This window comes from Beta vulgaris, chromosome 4 (genome assembly GCF_026745355.1).
Source record: "Beta vulgaris subsp. vulgaris cultivar EL10 chromosome 4, EL10.2, whole genome shotgun sequence".
Taxonomy (NCBI): Eukaryota; Viridiplantae; Streptophyta; class Magnoliopsida; order Caryophyllales; family Amaranthaceae; genus Beta; species Beta vulgaris.
Genome location: NC_079205.1, coordinates 2,305,221 through 2,330,842, shown reverse-complemented (window position 1 = coordinate 2,330,842; position 25,622 = coordinate 2,305,221). Strand labels below are relative to the sequence as shown.

General features: G+C 34.6%; 3 protein-coding genes across 12 annotated transcripts in view; 2 read left to right on the top strand and 1 right to left on the bottom strand.

Annotated features, from left to right (window-relative positions):
• The window catches only part of LOC104891753 (phosphoinositide phosphatase SAC7), a 29,422-nt gene extending 25,493 nt beyond the window's left edge, over positions 1 to 3,929 (top strand). For 5 of the 9 annotated variants that reach the window (XM_010677504.3, XM_048642519.2, XM_057393832.1 and 2 more), the window contains one exon: positions 3,464 to 3,929. In XM_010677504.3, the coding sequence (XP_010675806.3) occupies positions 3,464 to 3,594 (131 nt within the window). In that variant the 3' untranslated portion in view covers positions 3,595 to 3,929. The other 4 variants (XM_057393831.1, XR_008968900.1, XR_008968901.1 and 1 more) reach the window with 4 other exon arrangements.
• Positions 3,930 to 6,042: 2,113 nt separating this feature from the next.
• Positions 6,043 to 7,821, top strand: LOC125496824 (protein HOMOLOG OF MAMMALIAN LYST-INTERACTING PROTEIN 5-like). 2 transcript variants are annotated; one of them, XM_048642516.2, is made up of 2 exons: positions 6,043 to 6,188; positions 6,822 to 7,821. In XM_048642516.2, exon 2 carries the CDS (start codon positions 6,879 to 6,881, stop codon positions 7,647 to 7,649), a length of 771 nt encoding a protein of 256 aa, XP_048498473.1. In that variant the 5' UTR covers positions 6,043 to 6,188; positions 6,822 to 6,878; the 3' UTR covers positions 7,650 to 7,821. The 2 variants fall into 2 exon arrangements, with proteins under 2 accessions (XP_048498473.1, XP_057249816.1); XM_057393833.1 differs by lacking the exon at positions 6,043 to 6,188 and adding an exon at positions 6,260 to 6,314.
• A 1,638-nt stretch (positions 7,822 to 9,459) lies between these two features.
• On the bottom strand, positions 9,460 to 14,888 carry LOC104891754 (indole-3-acetate O-methyltransferase 1). The gene is made up of 4 exons (XM_010677505.4): positions 14,233 to 14,888; positions 12,973 to 13,401; positions 11,298 to 11,573; positions 9,460 to 10,050 (listed from the first exon to the last, which is right to left on the bottom strand). Exons 1-4 carry the CDS (start codon positions 14,341 to 14,343, stop codon positions 9,661 to 9,663), a joined length of 1,206 nt encoding a protein of 401 aa, XP_010675807.1. The 5' UTR covers positions 14,344 to 14,888; the 3' UTR covers positions 9,460 to 9,660.
• Between the last annotated feature and the right edge of the window lie 10,734 nt (positions 14,889 to 25,622).

Below are 25,622 nucleotides of genomic sequence, written 5' to 3'. Positions count from 1 at the left end.
TTCGATCCCCACTAGGGACACTTTGGGAGAGGGTTTACCATTACCATCCCCCCAATATCAAAGTGTCTGCCCGCAAACCCAGGCCGGGTTCACTGCGAGAGGTGCCGGTCTGATGGGGTCCTTCATCTTACCATGGGATTCCTGGTTGGGGCCCCAAAAAAAAAAAAAAAAACAGGTGACTATGATAGGGGGTGTGCTGGGTGCATGGCATCACTTTTCAAAATGTATTGTTTGCATTTGGATCTGGTGATTTTATTGATCAGTTGATGAATGTAAGATTTTGAATCATTGTCCACAAGTGGAATTAACATAACATGCGATGATTTGTGCTACAAAAGATACGAAAATCCAGATTATTGGTTGTGAATTCTGTGGCCGGGATTATATTCTTCATGCCACTTAATAAACAGGAAAAACTGACTGTATCCGATTACCCAACCCGAAGTGACCGACCTGTATCTGAATTTACATTACTCGATTCTAACCCGAAAAGAAATTGGCTCGACTTGACCTCAAAAATAATGTGATGAATAATGGTTTTTATTATATCAAAGCCTGATAAGACATGTCCCAAATAGTCCTTAAGCAACCTGAAACCGAACCCAATGACTCATTGCTAAATGAGACCTGACTCATATCTGACGCAAACAATTCATTTTCCACTAGGGGTGTGCAAAGATTAGGGCCAGACCTGAATTTTGACCGGACCAGACAGGAATGAAAATTAAGGTCCAGTCCTCGGTCCGCGAAAAACTGCAATTCCAGGTGTCCGGTCCTAACCGGAAACCCGAATTTTTGTTTATTTTTTTTTAAAAAATATGTTTGTAGCTTACTTCCTCTTCTCCAAATTTAAAATGCAACGTTAAGTCATTTCTTGAACACCCTACCTCCCCTCTCCTTCCTCTAAGATGTGCAAACAAATCCAACAACGTCAAAATCCAAAAACACGCGTGAAAATTATTTTTATATGCCTAAATTTTTTATTTCCCTAAAACAGGTTCTAAGAGGTGCAGAGCTGGACCAGATCTGATATTTCCGGTCCAGACTTAGACCGAACCAAAAAAATCTGGTATGGTCCCCGGTCCAAGAAAGTTGAGAATTCCGGTCCACAACCGATCTCGGTCCAATCTGTCTGGTTCTAGACCTATGCACACCCGTACAAGTGGCGGCAACTTATATGTTTGGATTAGTTTGTCCGAAGTTTCATGGAAGAAAATCGATCTTTTGGTTTACTAGTTTAGACCTCATTCTATCGAGTCCTAGGTTATGAACTCAGAAACCTCCCCCTTTTATGCTATTCCTCTTTGCGACCTAATAGACCCAATGACTCATTGCTAAATGAGATCTGACTCAGACGCGACCCAAACAATGCATTTTCCACTCCTACCACTCATATGTTTGGATTTGTTTCTGCGAAGTCTCATGGAAGAAAATTGAGCTTTTGGTTTACTAGTTAAAACCTCATTCTATCGAGTCCTAGGTTCTGAACTTGAAACCTCACCTCTTTTATGCTATTCCTCTTTGCGACCTAATGAACTAAGATTTCAAATTTGTTTCTATGGTTTACATAATTCTTATATCCCCCTTTTTTTTCAAATTACAGGTGACTATCATAGAAATAGTTCAAACTTCCTATTTTTATTCCTAGAATACTTTTTAGATGACTATCAATAGCTCCTTTATCATAGGATGCGGAACATATTACCAAACTTTGGGGCAATCTGACAGAAGGTTAAGCAAGCTCTGTCTGCTGCTTCAGTTTCTCTTCACTTGTAACATGAACAGCCAAATTAGCCTTGGTTTTGCAAATCAGTTTTCTTCACCCTAACTCCCAGCCACTACACCACCCCTCCACTGCCACCACCAGATGTATGCTGCCCTTCCACCATTGTCACCACCAGACCCCCAATTCCACCAGCACTCACCTTCACGCCCCACTAAAATTTAACCCTTACCACTGTCCCACTAATTATCAGCAACCCACAAACACACCAGAAGCAACAAGCAACTTCTCGTGCAGTCCCGCACCCTTCACGAACTGCACGAAAATTCGCACAGCCATCCACGAGAAAGCAAGTTAGAAGAGAGAAAATTTCAGATCTGATGAAAGAAAAAACCTCAAATCTCAAAAACTATATCTGATGTTTAGGTTTGACGAGAGAACTCAAGAAGCAGCAGTATACACAATGGAGAGGACAAGGTGCAGATTTATTGACGATGATATTGATGATACAGAGCATGTCATATTTTTTTCCGTTTCTGCTTTGTTAGAGGTGAGTGGAGACTCTCATATTCATTCTCTTTATTTAATCAAAGATTCCAAACAATATAAAGAGAATCGGTTTCTGATTTCCCAGGCAAACCAAACAATATTATGAAGTTTCCTTTTTCCTCATTTCCCTTTCTTAATTCCTTTCCCTGTGTGAACCAAACAGCCCCAAAGTGAGTATTTTGGTCTTTTGACCACCAATGAAAGGAGCGTTATTAGATACTCCCTCCATCTTTTATTAGTTTATCCCTTTTGACTTTTGACACTATTCACATACATGACTTTGACTATCTTTTGTAATTTGTATTTAAGTAAAAATATAGTCATGTGAGATGTTGTTGGATTCGTCTCAATGTGTATTATCCAAATATCAACTTTTTGTAATTTTTGCTTATCGAAAATTAGAGATATTAAGGTTCAAATTAGTATCTCGGCAAATGTGCCCCAAAAAAAGGGGTAAACTAATAAAAGACGGAGGGAGTATATACTTAAAAATCTATGAAAAAGAAAAAAACCCATGCTAAGGAGCTGGTCCCTTAGAAGCCGATCAACTTCACCAATTTATAACAGAGTTTGTTGCCAGAACTAGCCTTTTTTTTGTTTATATTTCACCTATATTCAAAACATGTTTGTGCCCTGCATATTTGGATCGCTGTGCCTGTCTTTGTGGTGTACCGTACTTATATCTGTCTTTGGTTCCACTTTCCAATATCCATACAAAGCTAAGTGCAAAATACTGCAAATATTTTACTTATTTCCATCGCACTTTGAATGTCCCCACCTCATGAAATCTGGTCTTAGTAACAGACCAAAGCCAAGGGTAGGGTGAAATAGTTGCATGAGATGATAAGTTGATACAGAGGTCCAAATTATTTTTTTCGCTTATGTGGGAAAGCTTGAGTTGATAAGTTGATACAATAGGAAACTGGACATTCGTACTATCCTGATATAGACGTCTACATTATTCTTAGCTTCCATGATCTGTTGCTCTAATCTGGTGATGTTTGCGGCCTGCATTATTCTTTGTAGCTGTCAAGGGTTTGTTCTCTGACCATATTTCATTGTAGCTTTCTGGATATTGTTGGCTAGTCATAGTAGCTGACAATTCCCACTTCTCACCAGAAAACAAAACAAAAGCATCGTGTACAAGAAACACCCAGATTTTCTTATTTTTGTTGCAATGTTGTTGAACAGTTCGGTATGATTGGCGGCACCTATTCTTTTCGCTTATGTGGGCAAGCTTGAGCATCGCTATAGCTGCATTTGTGAGAGCTAATGGTCGGATATTTTGCAATCGACCCCGTCTGCATAAGCCTCGGCGCTGATCTAAATTCGAAAATCTTTCAAATGCGGTTGTACATTTGGAAGTTAGTGGCTGCTTCTTGCTCCATTTTCTGTTATTGAATTTTGTCAGATATTTGACTTTCTCATTCTTATTCTTTTATATCTAGGTCACTTTGTATTTCATTGGACTCTTCTTATAGGCAGGTCTCCCAAATATGCCATTCTCTGGCACTGCCATTTGAAATTTGGGTGAGCCAACAACTCTTCTGTAAAACGTACTTGCTGCCTTCCTCCTCAAATAATTTTGATTGGAGGGGAGAGTAGTTTTCTGGCTGATAATCCTACGAATACCTTTGAATTTTTTTTTGTTGCTGAATACTATATGTGGAACCCTTGTGGTATAATGATACATTGAGCAATATTCAGGTGAAACAATTGTTATATAAGGACATGAGGATAGTGGAATAATTTTTCATTTTAGTAAAAAATGTAAATATTTATTAAGATATCATATAGTTATCCTTTTTTTTTTTGTTGAAAAAATATATATATTTGGTAGATTCGCGGGAAACAATGGCTACATTTTTGTCGCAATAGATTGCTTATTTGTTGCAAAGGATTACTATTTAGGGTGCGTTCTCGTCAACTTAAAAAATTAAGTTTCAGGTCCAATAAGTTCAGATAAGTCGCAATAAGGTCTGATCAGGGCAATAAGGTCTGATCAGGGCAATAAGTTCCGATTAGGTCCAATAAGTTCCAATCAGGTCCAATAAGTTCCAATTAGGTGCAATAAGTTTTGAATTAGGTCTAATAAGGTCCAATAAGTTCCAATCAGATCCAATAAGGTTCAAATAGTCAATGTTCAATAAACATTTGTATTGTTGTTCATTATTTTATTATTCATATCACTATTAGGTGATTATGTTTTTATTAAAATTTTAATTAAAGTACCACAATGATTATATAATATTATACTTGCATTAGTGTCTATTATTTTATTAAGCATTTGTATTATTGTCTATTATTTTATTATTCATATTACTATTAACTGATTATGTTATTATTAGAATTTTTTATTAAAGTACCACAATGTATAGTATTATACTTGTATTATTGTTTATTTTTTGATTATTCATATTACTATTAGCTGATTATATTATTATTAAATAATATTATAATCATGGTCAAATAAATAAGGTTACAATAAATAATCATTATAATTATAATATTTTGTAATTCGGCTTTAAATAACTAGAGATGACGTGTTTTCGTTATTAATAACAATGAAAGATATAAATATCAATTGATTGCTTCATTATCATCACCGGAGTATCTCTCTTCATCGGAGTATCTTTGTTCATCGAAGTATCTTTCTTCATCTTCTACATCATCCTCTTTAATATATTAGTGGTGAAAGTTATGTATAGACAAATATATAAATAGTAAATTTTTTTGTAAAATATTATTTATCATAAGAGATAATTAATAATTATTATTTATTTAAAAGATGAATTTTAATAATTCTTACTTCATAATAAATTTTGAGGGGTAGTATTTACGTTAGGGGTAATATTTATGTTATTACTTGTCAATGTTTTTGTCTAATAAGGTCAAATAAGTTTTAATCAGGTCCAATAAGGTCTAATATGTTTCAATCAGGTCCAATAAGATCTAATAAGTTTGAATCAGGGCCAATAAGGTCTAATAAGTTTTAATCAGGTCAATAAGTTCCAATCAGGTCGAATAAGTTCCAATCAGGTTCAATCAGGTCCAATAAGTTGAATCGGGTCCAATCAGGTTTAATAAGTTCCAATCAGTTCAGTTCAGGTTTAATAATTTCAGGGCCAATAAGTTGAAGAGAACAAACCCTTAATGTTCTTACATTTTCATACTTCCTGAGTTTCAAATACATACAACACTTTTTAAATTGCGGATTTCGAGACAATTTTTCTTGAGGGGTGTTTAAAGGTTGGAGAAAGAACTAATTAAGTGGTGGGGATCTAAAGTAAAGTGATAGTTAGAGGGAGAATTTTGTGATCACCAAAATGTTGAGGGGGGAAACAATATCAGTTGAACCCACATGCCCCTATTTTTTTTGGTGGGATACTAGCGTTGTTTTAGTAGGAGGGATGATTTTCCGCCAAAACAAGAAGCACCAAAACTGAAAATAGAGGTCACCTATAATTGAAAATCAGTAAAAAAAATCTCCAAAAAAATTGTGTAGGGAAATTTTACCTCCAAAAAAATCAGCAACATTAACTTGATTTTAAGTTAACACCCACTACATAAGCACCAATCACAAATGAGCAGCAATTAATGTTCACCAACCTCAAAAAATCAGCAACACATTAAAGATGAGTTTCTAAACCAAAAAATTAACCTCCATAATTACATAGTACAAACATCACTTTTTTTCTTAATTACCATCCCCTAATCAGCAAAAAAATCATCTTATTCATTTCTAGATCTGCTAGGGGCAAAATGCAGAATCATAATGATGATGGGTTCTTCAGTGTTGATCAGTTGTTAGAGGAGGGAAGTCATCATTTGCTTCATGAGACCTCTGATTCAGATGATGTGGTGGCAACAGATATTCAACAACATGCAACAACATGCAACACAGGAAACAACATAGGTAAGAGTTAGTGGGCCAACACTGAAAGCACAATTAACTCCAAAGAAAAGAAGACTCTTAGTGGAGAAGCTCTTTCAACTACAAAATGGTGAAAGTTAACTTAAGGCACACAAAGAAAACTGTCAAGTGAGTTTGGTATTCTTGGAACCACTCTTCACATAATTTGGAAATGTACACAAAAATGCAAGGATCAAGGTGTTTCACTGGATGTGAGCTCAAAGGAAAAAAGGCAACTCTAGAAGAAAGCCCGTAGATTATGTTGAGAAATGACTTCAGTCATATCCCCTAAGCTCACTAGTGGAAAACAATGGAAGGGATGCGGTTAAAACAACCCTAAGTGCTACGTTTTTGGCCAACAATCCTTTCCGTAGCAGCCCTAATGCCAAAGCTTTAATCCCAATTAGATACCGTCGGTTGCATGAGCCAAGATTTTATCTACTCAAGTCTTCCACGTAGATTCGTAGATTTTCTGCCTCTGGTACCCCCAATCTTCCTAAATGCCCAACACTGCAACACATATATTGTTGGTCTAAATAGCTGTCCTGTAGAATTATCTATTATGGTTACACTGAATATATATTGACATTGTGAACTTTGATGTGTACTCAAAATCTTAATAGTTGTATTTTGTAGGATGCTGAACAAAGGCAGACAGGGCATGATGTCAATTTAGGTCCAGAACTGCACCGAATGCCCTCTGCTCAATTCCCAGATGGTTTGAAGAGACGGCCTTCTGCTGATATCTCACCTTCACCTCCATCATTTCGGAGTGGCGATTATCCTCCACCTAGTGCCGATTATTCTTCCCATACAGCCGATTATACTTCCCACAGTGCTGATTATCCGTCTCATACAGCTGATTATCCTTCTCATGATTACCAATCTGGTCATGGTTCCGGAAGGCCAGAGAATCCTACTTACCCTCAGCCATATCAAAATCAAACTTATCCGCAAGAACCTCCACATCAACCTCAGGGTCCGCAAAATTATCAGTCGCATGACATTCCAACACCTCAACATCTACCGCAGGTTCCGCAAAATTATCCTCCTCAGGACGTGCCAGCACCCCATTCTTTTCCTAACTTTCAGTCATACCCAAGTTTTTCTGAAAGCAGTCTTCCAGCTGTCCCATCACATCAACCATCTTATTATCAAGGTTCTGATGCTTCATATTCTCATCAGTCTAGCCCATCAGTAACAAATTATGCATCAGCTCCTCATTTCAGTTCAAGTGGTAGAAATGGGAATGTGCAAGATGTCCCAGCCAGTGGTCAAACTCCAACAAGTACTCAGACATTCCATTATGATAGCAACTACCAGCCTGCACCTGAGAAGATTGCAGAAGCCCACAAGCAAGCAAGATTTGTTGTGGGAGCATTGGCATTTGATGAGGTACCCGTTGCAGTTGAGCACCTGAGGAAAGCGCTCGAGTATCTGACAAATCCTTCTGCAGGTCAGTAGGTTTGTCATTGACAATACAGTGTGATCTGTCTGTGATATTTCTTGTTGCCTCTTTTTTTTGTTTGATCATAAAAAATGGATTGAGATGTAAATGTTACTGGATATGTCAATGATCAAATTGTCTTACCTTACCCCAGTTACATGATGTGAATGAGATTTATGTTTGCTTAAATTGCTTTCTAAGTGTGTACTCCTGTCTTTGGGTTCGAGACTGCAGAACTGTCATGAGATATGTGCTCTTTAGTTACCCCACTTTTTGGGGGTTGCATCATTTCTCTGATATGTCTTCTTTTCTAAAGGGATAAAGACACACAATGAAATTGCTTCCTTGTTTCTTTCTTTACCCTTTAAAAGTTCAAACCAGACTGTTTTATCTGACATCGCGCTAATTTTTTGCCGTAAGTACATGCAAGGGACAACCCTATGTGAAATTTGCATGATTGCATGCATTGAGATGCTGTTCACTTTACTACCTTCAATGATACAAGCCATTTAATATCATCCATGTTTGCCATCATTTGCAAAAAAACGAAAAAAGAAAAAAAGGGAGGGTGAATAACTTGGTACAAAACCCAAATTTTTTTAGCTCCTTAATCAGGAGTAGCCATAAGAAGAATGTGAGTCACGAAAGAGGCGCATTAAGAGTTGTTGCCGGGTGTGGGTGTGAACCGCCTACGAGAGATTTTGCGACGAGTGTGTTTTCGTGAATGCTAATAATCATGTAGACCTTGGTAATCTTATATTGTGTTGAAGCCAAGTTGATCGATTTAACGAGTAGATAAAGAGTACAGAATAAGGTAGTTTGTTGTTTAACATGGCTCAACACTTTATTGATTCTTCCATTTGAGTTTTTCCCGCAAGTTCAAAATTTTCCATAATTGAACTAATTCTAAACAATGGCTAAACACGACGCCGTCGTATTCTTCAAAGCTAAGTAACACTCTTGTTGTCTCTTGCCATGCTATAATGAATATACACTCGCTTGCTTTGAACGTACTGAAATGCGCCAAGGCTAACAAAGTTTCGTGTTATTTTGGACATATGACTCAAAGTAGACATTATTTTTAGCCAATTTTCCTATCGTTAATTGAACTAGATCTTTGTGCTTAGTCCTTACCCTTTCTTTCCCTTAAATATGTAGATTAAGAAGTACATTAATGGTCTCAATGTTTAACATATACTACCTCCGGATCTTTATTAGTTTACCCATACTAAAATTATTAAAAAAGACGGTCTAATTTTAATATAAAATTAGGCATAGTCACTAAATGGATTAAACTAGTTATCGAAAGAAATTATCCTAGTTACTATTGGATTAATTCTCTTTTTAATATTGGGCTTACCATTGCCTAATTTTAATTTAAAAATAGGCGGTCTCTTACAAGACGAACTTTACCCATATTCGTTTTTGAGATGTTTCTTATTACTTTACCAATTTCTTTTGTTTCTATTTTGGAATGGGATCACTAATTTTCCATCACACATACATTCAACTTAAACATAGAATAATAATATCTCTTTATTTCTATATCCCATAACATTGTTTTTTCTAAAACTTTATGCAAAGGAAACGGGTAAATTAATAAAGATCGGAGGGAGTAGGTTGTTGAAGTTCTAAGTTAGTGTTATTAAGAGACGATTGTAATTTAGGAGGGCTTCTTTTTTTTTTTTATCAAGATAAATGTGCAGCTGCCATTGTCTCTTGTTTTCACTCTTTAGATTGTTCAAATTTTTTTTTTAGGTAAACATGGCAATTGTTACACCGCAAACTATAGTATAGAAGCAGCAATAGCAACAACATTGATCAAAGTTGACATGAACATATATATTCTTTTTCTCAGTTTAGGTACTCTTAGATTAACAAAGCTAAAAGAAAAATGCCAATAAATACGAGGAAAAAAAAAACAAAGAAACTACACAAGATCAACTCAACTAAAGCCTAAAGTTTTTGACTTGCATCAGTCAGCAAATTAAAGAGGCTACCTAAAACCCCAATTCCCACCTTAACTAGCTAGGTATTTTTTGAAGTAGTAGTTAATTTTTGGTCTAAGCAAAAAGAGAGGGAAGCAACAATGTGAAAAAACTGAAGTTGTTCAAGTAGCTCATTTGCATGGGTGGTTGCACGGTTTTCTACCCTTAGAAAGAGCTCATCTCCTAGCCGATCACCTATATGAGCGTCGACGAGGACCCCACAGACACTCCGGCAGCTGTTGGCGAAGGCTTGACCGACTTCGGACGAGTCATCTGGGTGGCTTACCACCAAGGGACTTCCACCCCTAAACACTTCAAGCTTGTTTATGGTAAATGATCCATTGGCTTCTACTACTTCCCTAAAGTCTTGTAAGCTTGGTGCATAGACTGGAATATTGAAACTGTCTCGTTTTTCACTTGTTATAAGACCCTGTAAATTTAAGAGGATTAAATATGTTGTTGAGGAAATTGCATTACCATAATATTAGATTAAACTCTTTGTAGCACCTTTTAAAAATAATATTAAGAATATGAATTAATGATGTGCAAAGCACCACTAGTCATCCAAAGCTCACTCTCATTATCTAATATGATGATGTGCTAGATGTGACAAATTATCAAACCCTCTTTATCACAAAAAAAATTATAGAGATGGTTAACAATGTGATTATTTTTAACAATTTTTTAAATGCATTCAGAAACACGTGTTAATTAATTAGCAAGTGATTTGATAGCTATTTGTTAATTAGATTCCTTCTTTTATTGTCGAATTGTTATCACATTACTTGAAAGTTAATACTTTAGAAGCGATAAGTCTATAACACGATTAATTGATTACCAAAAGCTTACACAAAAAAGCATGGCATCATATAATCATAGGCTATGCAATGGGTGATGACATGACTTGCAATATGATTAATAGATAAACGCGAGGATGTACTAGAGCATTCATTGGTTGAGCTATTAAAAAGCAACGTGATCCAAGAACCCTAGTTATCATTGGTTAGCCAACATACAATGAATCTTGTTAGTTCTTTTAAAAGATAGAATTTGTCATTTTGATCTAATATTGCATGCTTTTATGGGATATTAGGGGGCATGATCACAAGGGGAAAAAGAGAGATGATGTACAATGTTGTTTTTTTCCTCAAGAAATACATATAATCATGACTTTTAGTTTGGCATGCATGGTGGTAAAAAACTAGCTCTATCTATTTGTTATTTTTGTCTTCCTTCATACTTTTTCACAATCTATCATGCAAAACTTAACTATTAACATTTTACATTACATATTCGTAAAATCATAAAGACTTGATATATTTGAAAATAGCAAAATCTTACATGATACAAGATTTTTTTTAATGATATTATATGGTCAAATTTCATAAATCTATTCAGAGTGCGTCTTGAGTATAACATTTAACAATATAACTTATATATTGTGTAACATATATAATGACACAGAGACCTCAACAATAATGACATGAATCTCATGTCATTTTATCATTTATTGCATGTCGTTGAGTTCTTTTTAAACGAAAAAAACAGTAACTTGTAAGTTGTTACGCATAAATGATGGTGTAACCGTTATAACCAAGAATTTGTGATTTAGTTATCCAAACAAACAGTTAAAATAGAATCAATAATAATGGATTAGGAGTGTTAATAAATTATTACCTCTTGGACAAGGTCATTCCATGCATCTTGAAAGTGTGTACCAAAGAGGAGGCCAGCCCCACCTTGGTCTGTTGGGTCAATTGAGGTCCTTCCCAAACAAACAAGGAACATGGACCCACCTCCCTTCATTTCTACTGCTCTTGCCCTTAAAAATCCACCCAAATCTGTTTGGAACTGCTTTTTATAAGCATTTGCTATGCTCTCATTAGCTCCATGGATAAATATTCTCCCTTTGTTGTATACCTTTGACCTCTTATCTAATATATTCTCTGGAATCTGACAATATTAATGTGCAAAAAATGCTTAGTTATTTTTGAAATTGGCAATTTCTGATCATATAGGTATAAAAATTAGCAAGATTTATAGTTTGAATTATCATAAAATCTACTTAGTATATTCAGTTTCACACTATATTATAGGAACACACTCAATTAAGTAACTACCTAGATATCTACCAAATTTAAGATAAATTGTATTTTAAAGAAATAATTTGAAGTTATAAACCGATAATTATTATGTTGTAGTTTAATTTGTACATAAAATCTTGCATTTTTTTAACAAATTAAAATTGGTGAGAAGATTAAGCAAGGTTCAAGTTCATGTTTAATCAAAACAAGAATTGATTTCATGATTATTTTTAAAAACCCAATATATTGATTTTGGGGCTTTGTACATTTTCTCCAATTGTCAATAAAGTATGTGAAAATATGAAGCAATTCAGCTCATGTTTGATCTTCTTAGATTTGCCTCAATATGTAGTTTCATGGCCGGTGAATGGGCTGTGCAAACAGACCCATTGCACAGGGCCCCCAAGTCAATAGGGCCCCCAAATCAGTTTATAATTATGTTGTTATGATAGAATAGCAAAGGTTTATGTTGTAGCACATTGGTTTTTTTCCTCTTTTATTTATATATACAATCAAACTAATAGAAGCAAGTATGCTTTTCTCAAAAAAAAAAAATCAAGTATCATTTTCGTGGAAAATTACCAACTCTAGAATTTTTTTTTTTACCAAATTAACTCTTAATGTTTTTCATTTTTTACATTCAAGTTTTAAATAATGACAAAGATTTCTCGTTCTTAGGTAGTATTAGTTTATTCTCAACTATGAATTTTGTTGTTTGAAATAACAAATATGACATTATATGCCTCGTATGTATTTTCACATATGTCGTAGTTATATATTCTAAAAATTTTGGGGCCTAAATTTAAAATTAACACAGGGCCCTGAATTGTTTAAGACGGCCCTGTGTAGTTTATAATATTAACTTTCGTATTTTTTATTAATAAGTAATTGAAGATATCGAAAATCAAATATCCTTCTTAAAAACATGTAAAAAAACAATATATTATAAGACAGAGAGAGTAATATTTTTATCCTTTCGACACCACTCCTGTAAATTTCAGCTGCCAACCACTATTATAGTATCTAATTAGATTGACATTATCTTATACCATAATGATTCCTTTTATTAGCTTGATACATAAGCTACAGTTTCATAAATAGTTACTATAATTGAGCACATAAGTTTTTGTGTCAAATAATGTACACTAATTTGCAGGTTCACAAGACTATGATCTTGATGATTTATACTAATAAAAGCTTGACTCCTCATTCTTAAAATAGCATGAAACTTCCTCTAAACATTATAAGCCATTGTTGATTATATATACCTGAGATAGCCAGTGCAAGGAAAATGCCGAGTGAAAAACATCGATGGATCTCGCCGGAAAAAGTCGCCGGTAAAAACTTCCGGGAACACCAGCAGCAAAGTAGGAACGGTGTTTGTCGGCGGCCAAGCACTCCTCCATGCTACCACCTCCCTCGCCGTCGTAGGAGTAGTAGCTAGGGAGGAGTTGGAAGAGGGTGTTGAAGTCATTGGAGGGGAGATCTGAGAAGAACGCCGAGAACTCAGGCGGCTCGCAACCCGAGGCCTCGTAGCGTTTCGCCATGTGGTTGACGATCACGTCGACAATGTAGACGGTATTTGATCCACAGGAACACCCTAAGTCCACAACAACAAAGGGCATGTCTTGTGGTCCTAATTGCACCCTGTCTAGGGCCTCCTTTAGAAGGTGTAACATTGATTTTGCATGTTGTGCCTATACATATGTTACAAATACATGTTTTAGCTATAAAATATTTTAAGCTAAATATACAATTTATTTGTAGATATAATAAATTATTTTCACTGTAGGGCCGGTTTTTACCATGTGCAACATGTTTCATGGAACAGGACTTCAAAATAGAGAAAGTCTAAGCAGTAAAAGAAAATGTTTACCTACTTATTTTTGCTACTCGTTTTTCATAATATGATTATATGAAGTTAATTAGAATCATGAATGGATGAGCTGTTACATTATTGAATATTTCAAATATAAGTTTGCACATAGTCTCTATATATCGTTCGAGACGACGGGCATGCTTTTAAGTGTTTATATCATCGATGAGCAAAGGATATATAGTACAACATATATATCCGTAAAATATATTTCATCCAATATATTATAGTGAGTTCAAAATCCGAAAATTTGGTAAGATGGACAAAGGGATATTCCTTAAATCTATAACTAAAAAGATTGTCAAAGAATTTCAGTCGTAACTATTGATTAATTATAGGAGAACAATAATGAATTAGTTATGATATGAATCTAATTGTAATAAACAAAAAAGCTATACTCCTAATAATCAATAATATTAAAAAAACTTTGATCGAGCAATGGTTAATCACCCTTTTAATGAAAATCAATAATCACTGATAACTGGTAAACAAACACAATAATTGAGTATTATTATGCATAAATGGAATATCATACTTATAAACATGCTTGATCTACACATGAATATATATGATTATATATGATTATCAAACAAAATTTACTTAATTTATTGGTAAATATGTAATTAATCAACTAAAAAAAAGAATAATATACCTGAGCTTGAGAATTATTAGCATAGCTAGTTTGATCTTTTCCACCTTTCATGCACAACATCTTCTCAAGTTTCATATTTGAAACCATGACATTTTCTCCCTTATGAGACATATGTATAATTATATGATGGCAGTAATTTTGATACAATAATATTTGATCAATGAAAAAAGGATGATAAATTATATATATTGTTGAATTTTTACTATATGAAATTGTAGATAAGGCTATATATAGTATAGTAAGAGAGAAGAATAAGTAAAGAAGATGATTTTATGTTGGGAGTGTGGTGTAATATGAAAGGTAAGAATGAAAGCTTGAGCTATAGTTTGGGGCTATATATAAGACTCGAAAAGGTAGATTTATGTGGGGAGAAAAAAGTGATCTTGCCATATGGGCACTTTTTTGGCCATTTATAGATGTATGTCATGCTTGGATGATGCTAATGTGTGCATATTAAAAGTATGGTGGTAAATAAGAGGGTGTTAATGGAAGATTATATTTTTCTTATTTTTAATGGATAGAAAATGTTTTGAATTAGAAAGGTAATTAAGGATGGAATTGAACATGGAATAGAATGTGGCATTATTGCTTTTTAGAAAGAAAAATTAGTTATTTTTCACTTTTTATAAACCAAATAAAAGAAAATCGGAATATTACTTCTGGATAAATATATATATATATATATATATATATATATATATATATATATATCTTCCAATTAAAATACTTTTTAAGTTTATTGAAGGCTGAAGAGATCGATCATCAAATCATTTTAACATTGACGACAACACCTTTTCTTTTACCAAGATATAACACTAAATGTTATTCATGAATATATTGTTAGATTAGTTTCAACATGTATGTAACTTTAATAAATTAACATTCTTTTTATTTTGAGAAAAGATTATTAGATATATTAGTAGTTAGAATTGTTCATTGGTAGGCGTAAAAGCCAAAATGTGCAAATATTAAGAAACAAAGGATTGAATGGTGGATTTCTTTCGATAAAAGTAGTTATCAAGTGCTCGAGGAAATAGTATTACTTATTAGCTATAAATTTTGATTGTTAGAGATTATTGTCAATTAGTAATTTAAAGATTATTAGTAATTGTAAGTAAACCAATTTGTTACATTAGAAGAAATATAAAAACCTTGAAAGATTTTTTAAAACTTGCAACAGGCATCTCTAAATAATTTTCAAGATTGTGGTCATGTTTCTATATAGTTTTGACTTTGATTTCATATAGTTTAACAATCAAGAAGTCAAAGAAATTGATAAATGACTTTTTAGTTGGTCTAAAAGTAGTTCTTTAAAAGCAATAGAAAACAACTAGTAGTTGATTTCTACATAAAATTTCCATCAACCAATTATTATTTTCACGAACACCTTTATAAATAACAAGCTTAAACAACTAATATAATTTGAAAAAAGAAATTAGTAAGTCAAATATATAAAGTGAAACAGTCAACAACTAACAAATTGCAAAATAAGACTTTTATCCACCTCTTTACTACTTATTTTCCCAACATAATTTTACACTTTAGTATACTTTGTCTCATTCAAACTCTAAGAAAATGTCACCCTATTGAGCCACCTTATCATATCATCATGTTATCCCTAATTTTGATCAATAATAAATAAAACTAGTTATTAGGTCCGGGCTATACTACGGGTAAGAAAAAATTTCATTTTTTAATGTAATATGATGATATTAACACTAAATACAACTTAGTCTAGTGATTAAGACTTTAGTATATGTACTTGAGGTCTCGAGATCAAATTATTAAAACTTCCGAGAGAGACCACCACGTGGTATAATTTCTTGTTTATACATGCCTTTTAATATATTTGTATAGATTATTGGAGATCCACTCGAAATAAAAGAAAAATTAAGAGTATTATTATTGGAGAAAATATTATCCAAAGTATGGGTTTATTAATTATTTAAACAAGAAATGACATAAGCCCTATATCATCTAATTAAATTTCGAATTCAGTTGGTCTTGTAAGAGACCGTCTACTTTTAATTTAAAAGTAGGCGCGGCCCAAGCCCAATATTAAAAAGAGAATAGATCATATTTCTTAATATAGTGACTACTTTAATCTATTTAGTGATCATTTTAATTTATTTAGTGACCAGTTTAATCTATTCATTAATAACATTCTTTAATTCATTTAGTGACTGATTTAATCCATTTAGTGACTAGCTTAATCCATTTAGACTAGCTTAATCCATTTTGTAAGACTGACGGACTATTTTTAAAATTGTTTGTTCTAATTCAAAATTTAGAAGGGAAATAAAAGAAGGATAAGAGAATGGACGACTAGGATGGTGCAAGATACTAAAAATAGTATTAGGTTAGAGAGAAATTGAATGGGCTTCTTAGGAGAACGTAGGTTTGCATTGTCTAATTTTATATTAAAATTAGACCGTCTATTATAATAATTTGTGTCTCGAATTTGCGGCATGTTCACATGGAAGAATAAAAACTAAATAGAAAAAAAGGCCAAGATTCACGGCGGATATTGGCATTATATGTTGCATGTTAATTGCTATAAAACCGCGTTTGTTTTGAAGATAGAGTAGTGCTTATTATGTACATGAATGGTGAGTGTCGTGACATTTTCTTTCATAACTTTGTTTTCTTATTAAAGCAAATTAAATTCTCACTTTTTTTTTTTTAAGGCAACCCTCAAAGGGGAACTAATTTATTAAATCATTAGCAGCAAAATAAACAATTGAGTCCGGGAACTCATCTTCCCAACACCTTTTACTTATCTCCATAGGTTGGAAGTGAGTTAAAGCATGAGCCATACTATTCCCTGCTCTTTAAAAAAAGAAAATTGAATCGACTCAAAATCAGAAAAACTAAAGCTCGAATATCATCAAGCATGAGTTTTATCTAGTACTTGGGATAAGGTTACGGGTGCTAATGAGCCTAGCTAGCTCATAAGTTGTTTGAAATTGGTTCGAGATTTTCACAAGCAAGCATACCCGCCAAGTTCGATTTAGAGCTCGTTAGGTTACCGTTGGAACTTAATTCCTATGGGGAAGTCTTGCTTATTTCAGAAAGTAAACTCCCTTGTCTATTTCCTAGGAAATGGCTTTTGGTGTTTGGTTGAGCATATGAATTTGTAATTGACACAGGAATTTCTAATTACAAAGGAGTCGGGGGGAGGGGGTGCTGATTAATTTCCTACGTACACTTCATAGGAATTTCCATTTTCTCGGAAATTCTGTTTCCCATGAATTCCCTATTTCCTGCATACCAAACAATTATCCTATTTTGTACTTCCTAGGAAATCCAAATTCCAGTAGAATTTGAAGTTAACCAAACAACCTCTTAGAAAACTCGTGAGTATATTTAAAGTATTCTTTTAACTATTAGATTAAGAAATAATAACTAGAAACTACAAAGCTAAATTTTTTAAGGTAAGATAAGCGGGCTCACTTGAGCCGGAGATAAAGGAAATTTGTCAAGTCTCATGAAATTTGAAAAATAATGCTACTATTCCACCACCTCAATCTCTTAAATGTGTAAAATTCACTAACATTAGTAAGCAAAATTGAAGTAGCAAAAAACTTATACAATAACATTCGGACTCTAGTTCAATTTAACTTATGGTATGTTAAACTAAAATTTAAGATATCCAAAAATATGAGTTTTTTTTTCTAGGGTGCAGTTAGTAAAATTATATAAGCATGGGTGGGATCAACAATTATGCATTTGCATGCAGGAGTTTCAAGAATGGAATTGTTCGAAGACTCATATGTGTATTAATATGCCAGTGGATTATTTATGTACAGGTTTTTAAATAGAGTGTGTTTAGGGTATAACATGTTATACCATAACTTATTGTGTAACATGCATAATGACATATATTTCAACAAGAATTACATGAACTAGTTATACAACTAATGACATGGATCTCATGACATTTTGCCGTTTATTTAATGTCATTTGTGTTTTTTCTTTTACAAAGAAGTCGTGCTTTGTGGATGATTACCCCCATACGGCCATACATCATAGTGTAACAATTGTACCAATTAAAGAAATGTGTGTTTTAAATATCACTCTGAGGGAGCATTTGTTTCATATGATTTTGGTATGAGGTATGATTTAAGAATGAGCAAAACTCATACCTAGTATTTGTTTAATAAATTGATAGATTTATAACCCATATCTCAAATTCATAAGGTATGAGGTTTAGAAACCTAAGGGTTGGGGAGGGTGGGTATGACTCATACCAATACCTTTAGGTATCAAATAAAAGATTTTTTTTTTATTCCTAAACACAGAACCAAATATATGATATGAGGTATTAAGTTTTTTTTTTGCTAAATCAGTAATATATATCATCAAACAAGAACATACAACCAAGCTATACAAAGGCCTAGGCGAACCAACTAGGTTGGATCCCCTAAGAACCTAAGCAAGCAAAAACTAGTTACACACCTCATTGACAGTGATCTTAACCAGTCACTTGTCTTCCTAGACATTTTCCTAGGCCCTGAACTGTAAACTCTATTTATTACATTCTTTTGTATGCTATGAACAACACTATCTATGTGTATCACTTTTTGATGCCACCACACCTGGTTTCTGACCCACCAGATATGGTAGATAACAGCTCCTATAGCAGCAGCCAGAATTTCCTTCTGCTCTTTTGTTTTCCCACAATTATTTATCCATTGAACTATGCCATCCACCTCTGTAATCTGAGAGCCAATCTGTAGCCATCTGTTAACTCTCCTCCACACTTCTTGGCTATAGCAACATTGAAACAGTAAGTGATCCTCAGTTTCCTCATTTTGTTCACAAATCAGACAATTAGAGTTCTCACTTACTCCAAATCTGTACAATTTTGCAGTTGTTTGTAGCCTTTTCTTCATTACAAGCCAAACAAAAAATCTATACTTTGGGACTGTCATTCTGTTCCAAACATATTTATCCCAATGAATCCTTGTATAATCCCCCACCAGTTGCTTATATACCTCTTGAATTTTGTAGGAATTCATCTGCATAAGTTGAGCTTCTGTAATATCTCTTTTCAGCCTCTCCTTCACTTCACACAATTTTTTCCAATACCAGCTGCTTGTTGTAGGAGGTTGATACTCCCACCAATTTCTATTCTTGATATATACTTCATTTATCCATTTTATCCACAAATTATCCTTCTTCACACCTATTGCCCATACATACTTACCTATGACTGTAGTATTCCATTCTTGAACCTTCTTAATTCCTAGCCCACCTGCTTGCTTTGGGGAACACACATTCTCCCAAGCCACATAACCTGCTTTCCCACTATAGAACTCACATGTCCACAAATAAGCTCTACAAATCTTTTCTATCTCCTGTATTATCTTTTTTGGCAATACAAATATTTGAGCCCAGTAGATGTGAATGCTCATTAAAACTGAATTCACTAGTACCACTCTTCCCTGATAGGATAAGTGCCTTGAACTCCAGCTTCTAATTCTTGCAGACATTTTTTCAACCAGCTTCATGCATTCTTTAACTTCAATTCTCTTAAAACAGATGGCCACCCCTAGGTACTTAAATGGCATAGTCACTAGCCTGAAACCAGAAGCATCAAGGATTCTTTGAATCTCATTTCTTTTCATACCAGTAGTATAAACTTCAGATTTAGCCTCATTCACTTCTAATCCAGAAACATCTGAAAAGTGTTTGAAACCCTGCAGCATAGTGTATACAGACACAAAGCTCCCTGTGCTACACAAAATTACATCATCAGCAAAACATAGGTGGTTCAATTTAATACCATCACATCTAGGATGGAACTGAAATTGTTCTTTCTCACCCACACATTTCAGTGTTCTTGTAAGATACTCCATACAAATGACAAAAAGGAGAGGAGACATGGGATCCCCCTGTCTCAATCCCCTCTTTCCTTCAAAAAAACCACAACAGCTCCCATTTATCAAGAGTGTAAACTTTGGAGACCTAACACACTCCATAATCAGCTGTATCATTCTCACAGGAAACTTCAAAGCATGTAACATATCCTCTAAGAACTTCCAGTCAATAGAATCATATGCCTTTTTCATATCCATCTTTATAATACACCCAGGACTACTCTTTTGTCTTCCATAATTCCTCACTAAGTCCTGACAAATCATCACATTATGAGCAATGAACCTCCCCCATATAAATGCTCCCTGATTCTCAGCAATAATCTCAGGAAGGACATCTTTTAATCTATTAGAGATGATTTTTGTGATGCTTTTATAGATCACATTACAACAGGCTATGGGTCTATATTCAGAAACGTGACTAGGACACTTTACTTTAGGAATTAAAGCAAGAATGGTAGTGTTTATTTCTTTTAAGAGTTTACCAGTATTGAAGAAGTCCATCACAGCTCCAATAATGTCAGCACCCACCACTGGCCATGCTTCTCTGAAAAAATGAGTCCCAAATCCATCAGGACCTGGAGACTTATCACCAGGAATTGAGAAAATTGCCAACTTTATTTCCTCCCCTGTCACTGGTCTCATAACCAAATTCTGCTGTTCATTTGATAAAACATGCCCCTTATCTATGATCTCTTGACAAATCTGACCTTGCATCACCCTGTGTGTACCCAGCAGATGAACATAGTAGTGCTCAAAAGCTTTCTCTACATTAGCACCTTCCACCCATTCACCCTGCATATTATTTATGCCATATACTATATTCTGCATTCTTCTTTGTTTTATTGCCCTATGAAACATGGCAGTATTTTCATCCCCTTCTTGTATCCAAGTAATCTTTGCCTTTTGATTCAGAAAAGACAAATAGTGGCCATGGATTCTTCTGTATTCTGTCATCACCATTTGCTCTCTGTCATGATTTCTTTCTGAGCCCTTACTCTTCTGGCATTCCATAAGTTCAGCATAAGCCCTAGCATCAGCAGCTTGTATATCAGAATAGCCTTCCCTATTAATACTTTTCATCACCTTTTTCATCTTTTTAAGTCTCTGGACCACACTGAACATTATAGTCCCTGGGATATGTTCATCCCAACATGTTTTCACTTTTTCTAGGAAGTTAGGAGCAGTACACCACATTTTAAAAAACTTGAAAGGCCTCTTTCCAGTTGTGTTCTCAGGGAACACTCTCACTATCATAGGAGAATGATCAAATAATCCTTCTGGCATGAACCAAGCCTCAGAGCTAAGATAGCAATTCATCCACTTTTCATTACACAACACCCTATCTAACTTACTAAAAACCCTATCTTCCCCAAATTGTTTATTATTCCATGTATAGAATGAACCAGTAGACTTTAAATCTACCAACTCACACACATCTAAACATCTTCTGAAAGGCATAATTTCTGAGTCCCTAACAGCAGCACCAATTCTCTCATCTCTATTAAGCACACAGTTGAAATCCCCCAAAACAATCCAAGGGCCCTTGATTCTTGACTTTATTACTTCCAGATCTCTCCATAGGAATACTCTAGAAGAAGCAGCATTATGAGCATACACAAAAGTACACTCAAATTCCTTCACTCCACTAGTAGCTTGTACATGGCAGTGAATTAGTTGATCAGTCACCTCACTAATGTTAACATGAAATGCCAGATCATTCCATGCAACAATTATTCTCCCAGCAGGATGATACGCTGAGTTTGAGCAGAAGCACCACCCTAAAAACAATTTTCTATACACATCACCTAGTTTCTTCGCTTTAACTTTTGTCTCAATGAGACACACAATTCCTAAGGTTCTAGTGCTAATTATTTTCTTCACATCTTGTTGTTTTCTAGCACTAGTAATCCCTCGGACATTCCAGCAAAACACACTATCCATTCCCTTTAGGGGAATCCCTTCCCCTGTCAGTATCAACCTCTCCATTTCCACACACAATTTCACCTATCATCACCTCTTCAGATTCCATTTCCTTCAACACATCAAAAGAGTTCTTCACTTCTGTTACATTCCTACTAACATCTGATCTACTTGTTTTCGTAACCAGTGTGAATTCTTCTTCTTTCTGAATCTGAGTCTCAACCACCTCAGATAGTTCAGTCCTAATCTGCTGAACTTTAGGTTTCCATACCTTTTTAGGCCTATCCATTCTACATTCCTCAGTAATATGGCCTATTTTTTTGCATTTTAAACAACTCACTGGTTTCCATTCATAATGTATCTCCATGACAACCTCAATCCCTTTCTCATTGATGAATGCTAACTGTTCAGGGAAATCCTGATTGACTTTAACTTCCACAAGCACTCTTGCATATTGCAATTTCTCCCTCTTTGCAGTTGCCTGATCAACACGCACAAATTTCCCAATAGGACTAACCAGCTTCATTAAGCTTCTCTCACTCCAGTACTTAAAATCAACTTTCATCTGAATCCAGGTCGGCAGGATCTGCAGGTCATCCTTCATCACATCCATATCAGAATCCCATGCTTTCACAATCAGAGGTTTATTATCAAAGAACATAGGACTTCCATTCAGAATACTATCTCGCTTCTCCATTGATCGAAATCTAACAATGAACACACCTGACTTCAGCATTCCAACTTTATCAACCCCTAGATTCTTCCATATTCTCCTAAGAAATCCTTCCATAACATATACAGGAGGATTCGCACCTATTACGTAACAAATTATTGATGAGCTCCAAAAGTCTACCTCCGATTGAATATCCTCATCGTCTATTTTCACAATTGTTTTCTCTATTGAGACCGGTTCTATTACAATATTATCATTTGCAATAGTATCATTTGGAACACATACCTCAGATTCCTGAAATTGAAGTATTGGAATCGGTTCAACATTTCTTACCTCACGATTCGCCCAACTTATCTTACTTGATTGTCCGCTCTGCTTCCCCGCAGAAGAATGGATTGAAGAAAGCCATTCTGAGAAGAGGCGATGAGTTTGCTGACTTCTCTTCAAATCTCTAAGATCATCTTCCTCAGTTTGATTCACTGGTTCAACCTCCATAGCTGATATCCCCAAAATCTCATCCATTGATCGAGTTTTCTTTGCTTGTGAATCAGAACATGGACCTTTTGCTTTTCCCGCCATTTTCTGCCCCTTCGAACTTCTTGCCATAGCTACAATGTTTTACATTGAGAGAATTTCTAGAGAGAGAAAATAGCTAGTATAGAGAAAATCTTATGAGGTATTAAGTTCGAAATCTATATCACCTTGATTTCATTTTTGATTTCAAACCCATACCACTATATGAAACAAACGCCAAATAGTACTCCCTCTGTATTTTTTTATCTTTCTCACTTAGAATCTTGACACTATTCACAATTAGAGGGAATCTTTTGGATTTTTCTCAATATATAAGAAAAAATATGGTCATGTGGGGTCTTGTTTGATTCGTCTCAATGAGTACTTTATTAATATTCAGTTATTATAATTTTTATTAATATGTAATAAAAGATATTTAATGTAGAATAAGTACATTGACAAACGTGCAAAGTTAAAGTAGGAAAGATAAAAAAATACATAGGGAGTAAGAGCACCTCCATTCATGGGGCACCCCATTTTTTCTCTCTCCTCACCTTATTTGTCCACCTCATTTTCCACTACCTCCCCATTTTACCTTACTCAAATTTGAAACACATACCTCCACTCATCTACCTCCCCATTTATCTTCTTCTCTTATTTCCTATACTCCACCACCTTTTCTCTCTCCTACTTTCCCATACCCCACCAATATTTTATCTATTTATTATATACCCCACCACCTTTTCTTCATTTGGGCACCTCCCCTAAGAGCACCTCCAATGGCAAAAAAACCCTCCCCATATGGACTCTCTCTCCTCAAATGGGGCTCCACATGAGTGGGGTTGGTTCCCCATTTAATGAGGATGCTCAAGTTTTAGGGGAGGTGCCCAAGTGAAGAACAAATGGGGAGCTTACACATGGCGGGTGAGAGAGAGAAAAAATATTGGTGGGGTATGGGAAAGTAGGAGAGAGAAAAGGTGGTGGGGTATAGGAAATAAGAGAGAGAAGATAAATGGGGAGGTAAATGAGTGGAGGTATGTGTTTCAAATTTGAGTAAGGTAAAATGGGGAGGTAGTGGAAAATGAGGTGGACAAATAAGGTGAGGAGAGAGAAAAAATGGGGTGCCCCATGAATGGAGGTGCTCTAAAACTTGAGCATCCTCATTAAATGGGGAACCAACCCCACTCATGTGGAGCCCCATTTGAGGAGAGAGAGTCCATATGGGGAGGGTTTTTTTTGCCATTGGAGGTGCTCTAATATAGAAGACAAAAAGAAGGAAAGTTAACATAGTTGTGAAAGTAAGATGATGTTAATATTGTCTGCTATAAATAGCAAAGTTATGATGTCTTATCTTCCTAAAATTCCACTTGTCATTCTTCAAAGGCTTAGACAAGCATTAATTAGATATTGCTCTACCCTCTTGGGAGACCATGCTACTGTAGAGCTTTCACTTAATACGACACAATCATATACCCTATTTTACCTCCTAATCTTAGCCAATTCATTTAACATGTCATATATTAATGATTAGGTATGATTATTATGCTTTTTTTGCTATCCGTTATATTAGCAGTAACGAGTAACAACAATTTTTTATATATATATTTTTTGATTAGGAAAGATAATTTATCCGAAAACCAACTTCTGCTAGACTACTAGCTTGTGGGGCACACACCGCTTCAGAAACTGGGTACAAAGTCCAGAATCAAATGTCCAACATATTATTGGGATGAGGATTCGAATTCTGGTCAATGTCCTGGAATTCGGGGTGGTACTCCACTGAGCTACTACCTCTCCCTCTTGTATTTATTCTATGAATTCAATTAAGTTAGATTAATGATATATCCCAGTAAATATAACAATTAGTTGATCATTAGCTGAATCATTTGCACAATAATTTAGCTAAAGTGGTAATTAACTTGTTTTTAAGATATTAAGTTAATCATATTACTATATTAGAGTGTCATCATATTGTGTTATATGTATTTGTTTAAAAATTATCTCTACCAAATAAAATGAGATATGATATACGTAAAAGGTAAGATACACGTAAAAGTTAATTATTGCCTCCACTTTGGGCAATAATTAACTGCTCCTGCCTTTACTTTTTTTATCCAAGAATCCAACTACTTTAAAATTATCAATGTCCATGAATTTTTTTTCAATTGCTCGAAATTGAGACATACTCCAATATAACAGTAAATTTTGGTTTTGTCATAGAAAAGTACAAAAAAGAATAAAAACAAAACCAGACGAATTTTATAAAAAGCAGCTATTTGTTGTTTTTATATGGTTAGTCTAAGAAATGTATTAGCTGCTCAAATCATACTACTGTATAATTACTACACATCTACAAAGAATTTTAGTGATACTGTAAAGATACTATTACTACATGACGAAAG

Coding starts and splice junctions, on each gene's coding strand:
- LOC125496824 (XM_048642516.2), top strand. CDS start 6,879: ATGCCCTCTGCTCAATTCCCAGATGGTTTGAAGAGACGGCCTTCTGCT.
- LOC104891754 (XM_010677505.4), bottom strand. CDS start 14,343: ATGTCTCATAAGGGAGAAAATGTCATGGTTTCAAATATGAAACTTGAG. Junction 13,402..14,232: donor CTAATAATTCTCAAGCTCAG/GTATATTATTCT, acceptor ACATATGTATAG/GCACAACATGCAAAATCAAT. Junction 11,574..12,972: donor CCTTGCACTGGCTATCTCAG/GTATATATAATC, acceptor TAATATTGTCAG/ATTCCAGAGAATATATTAGA.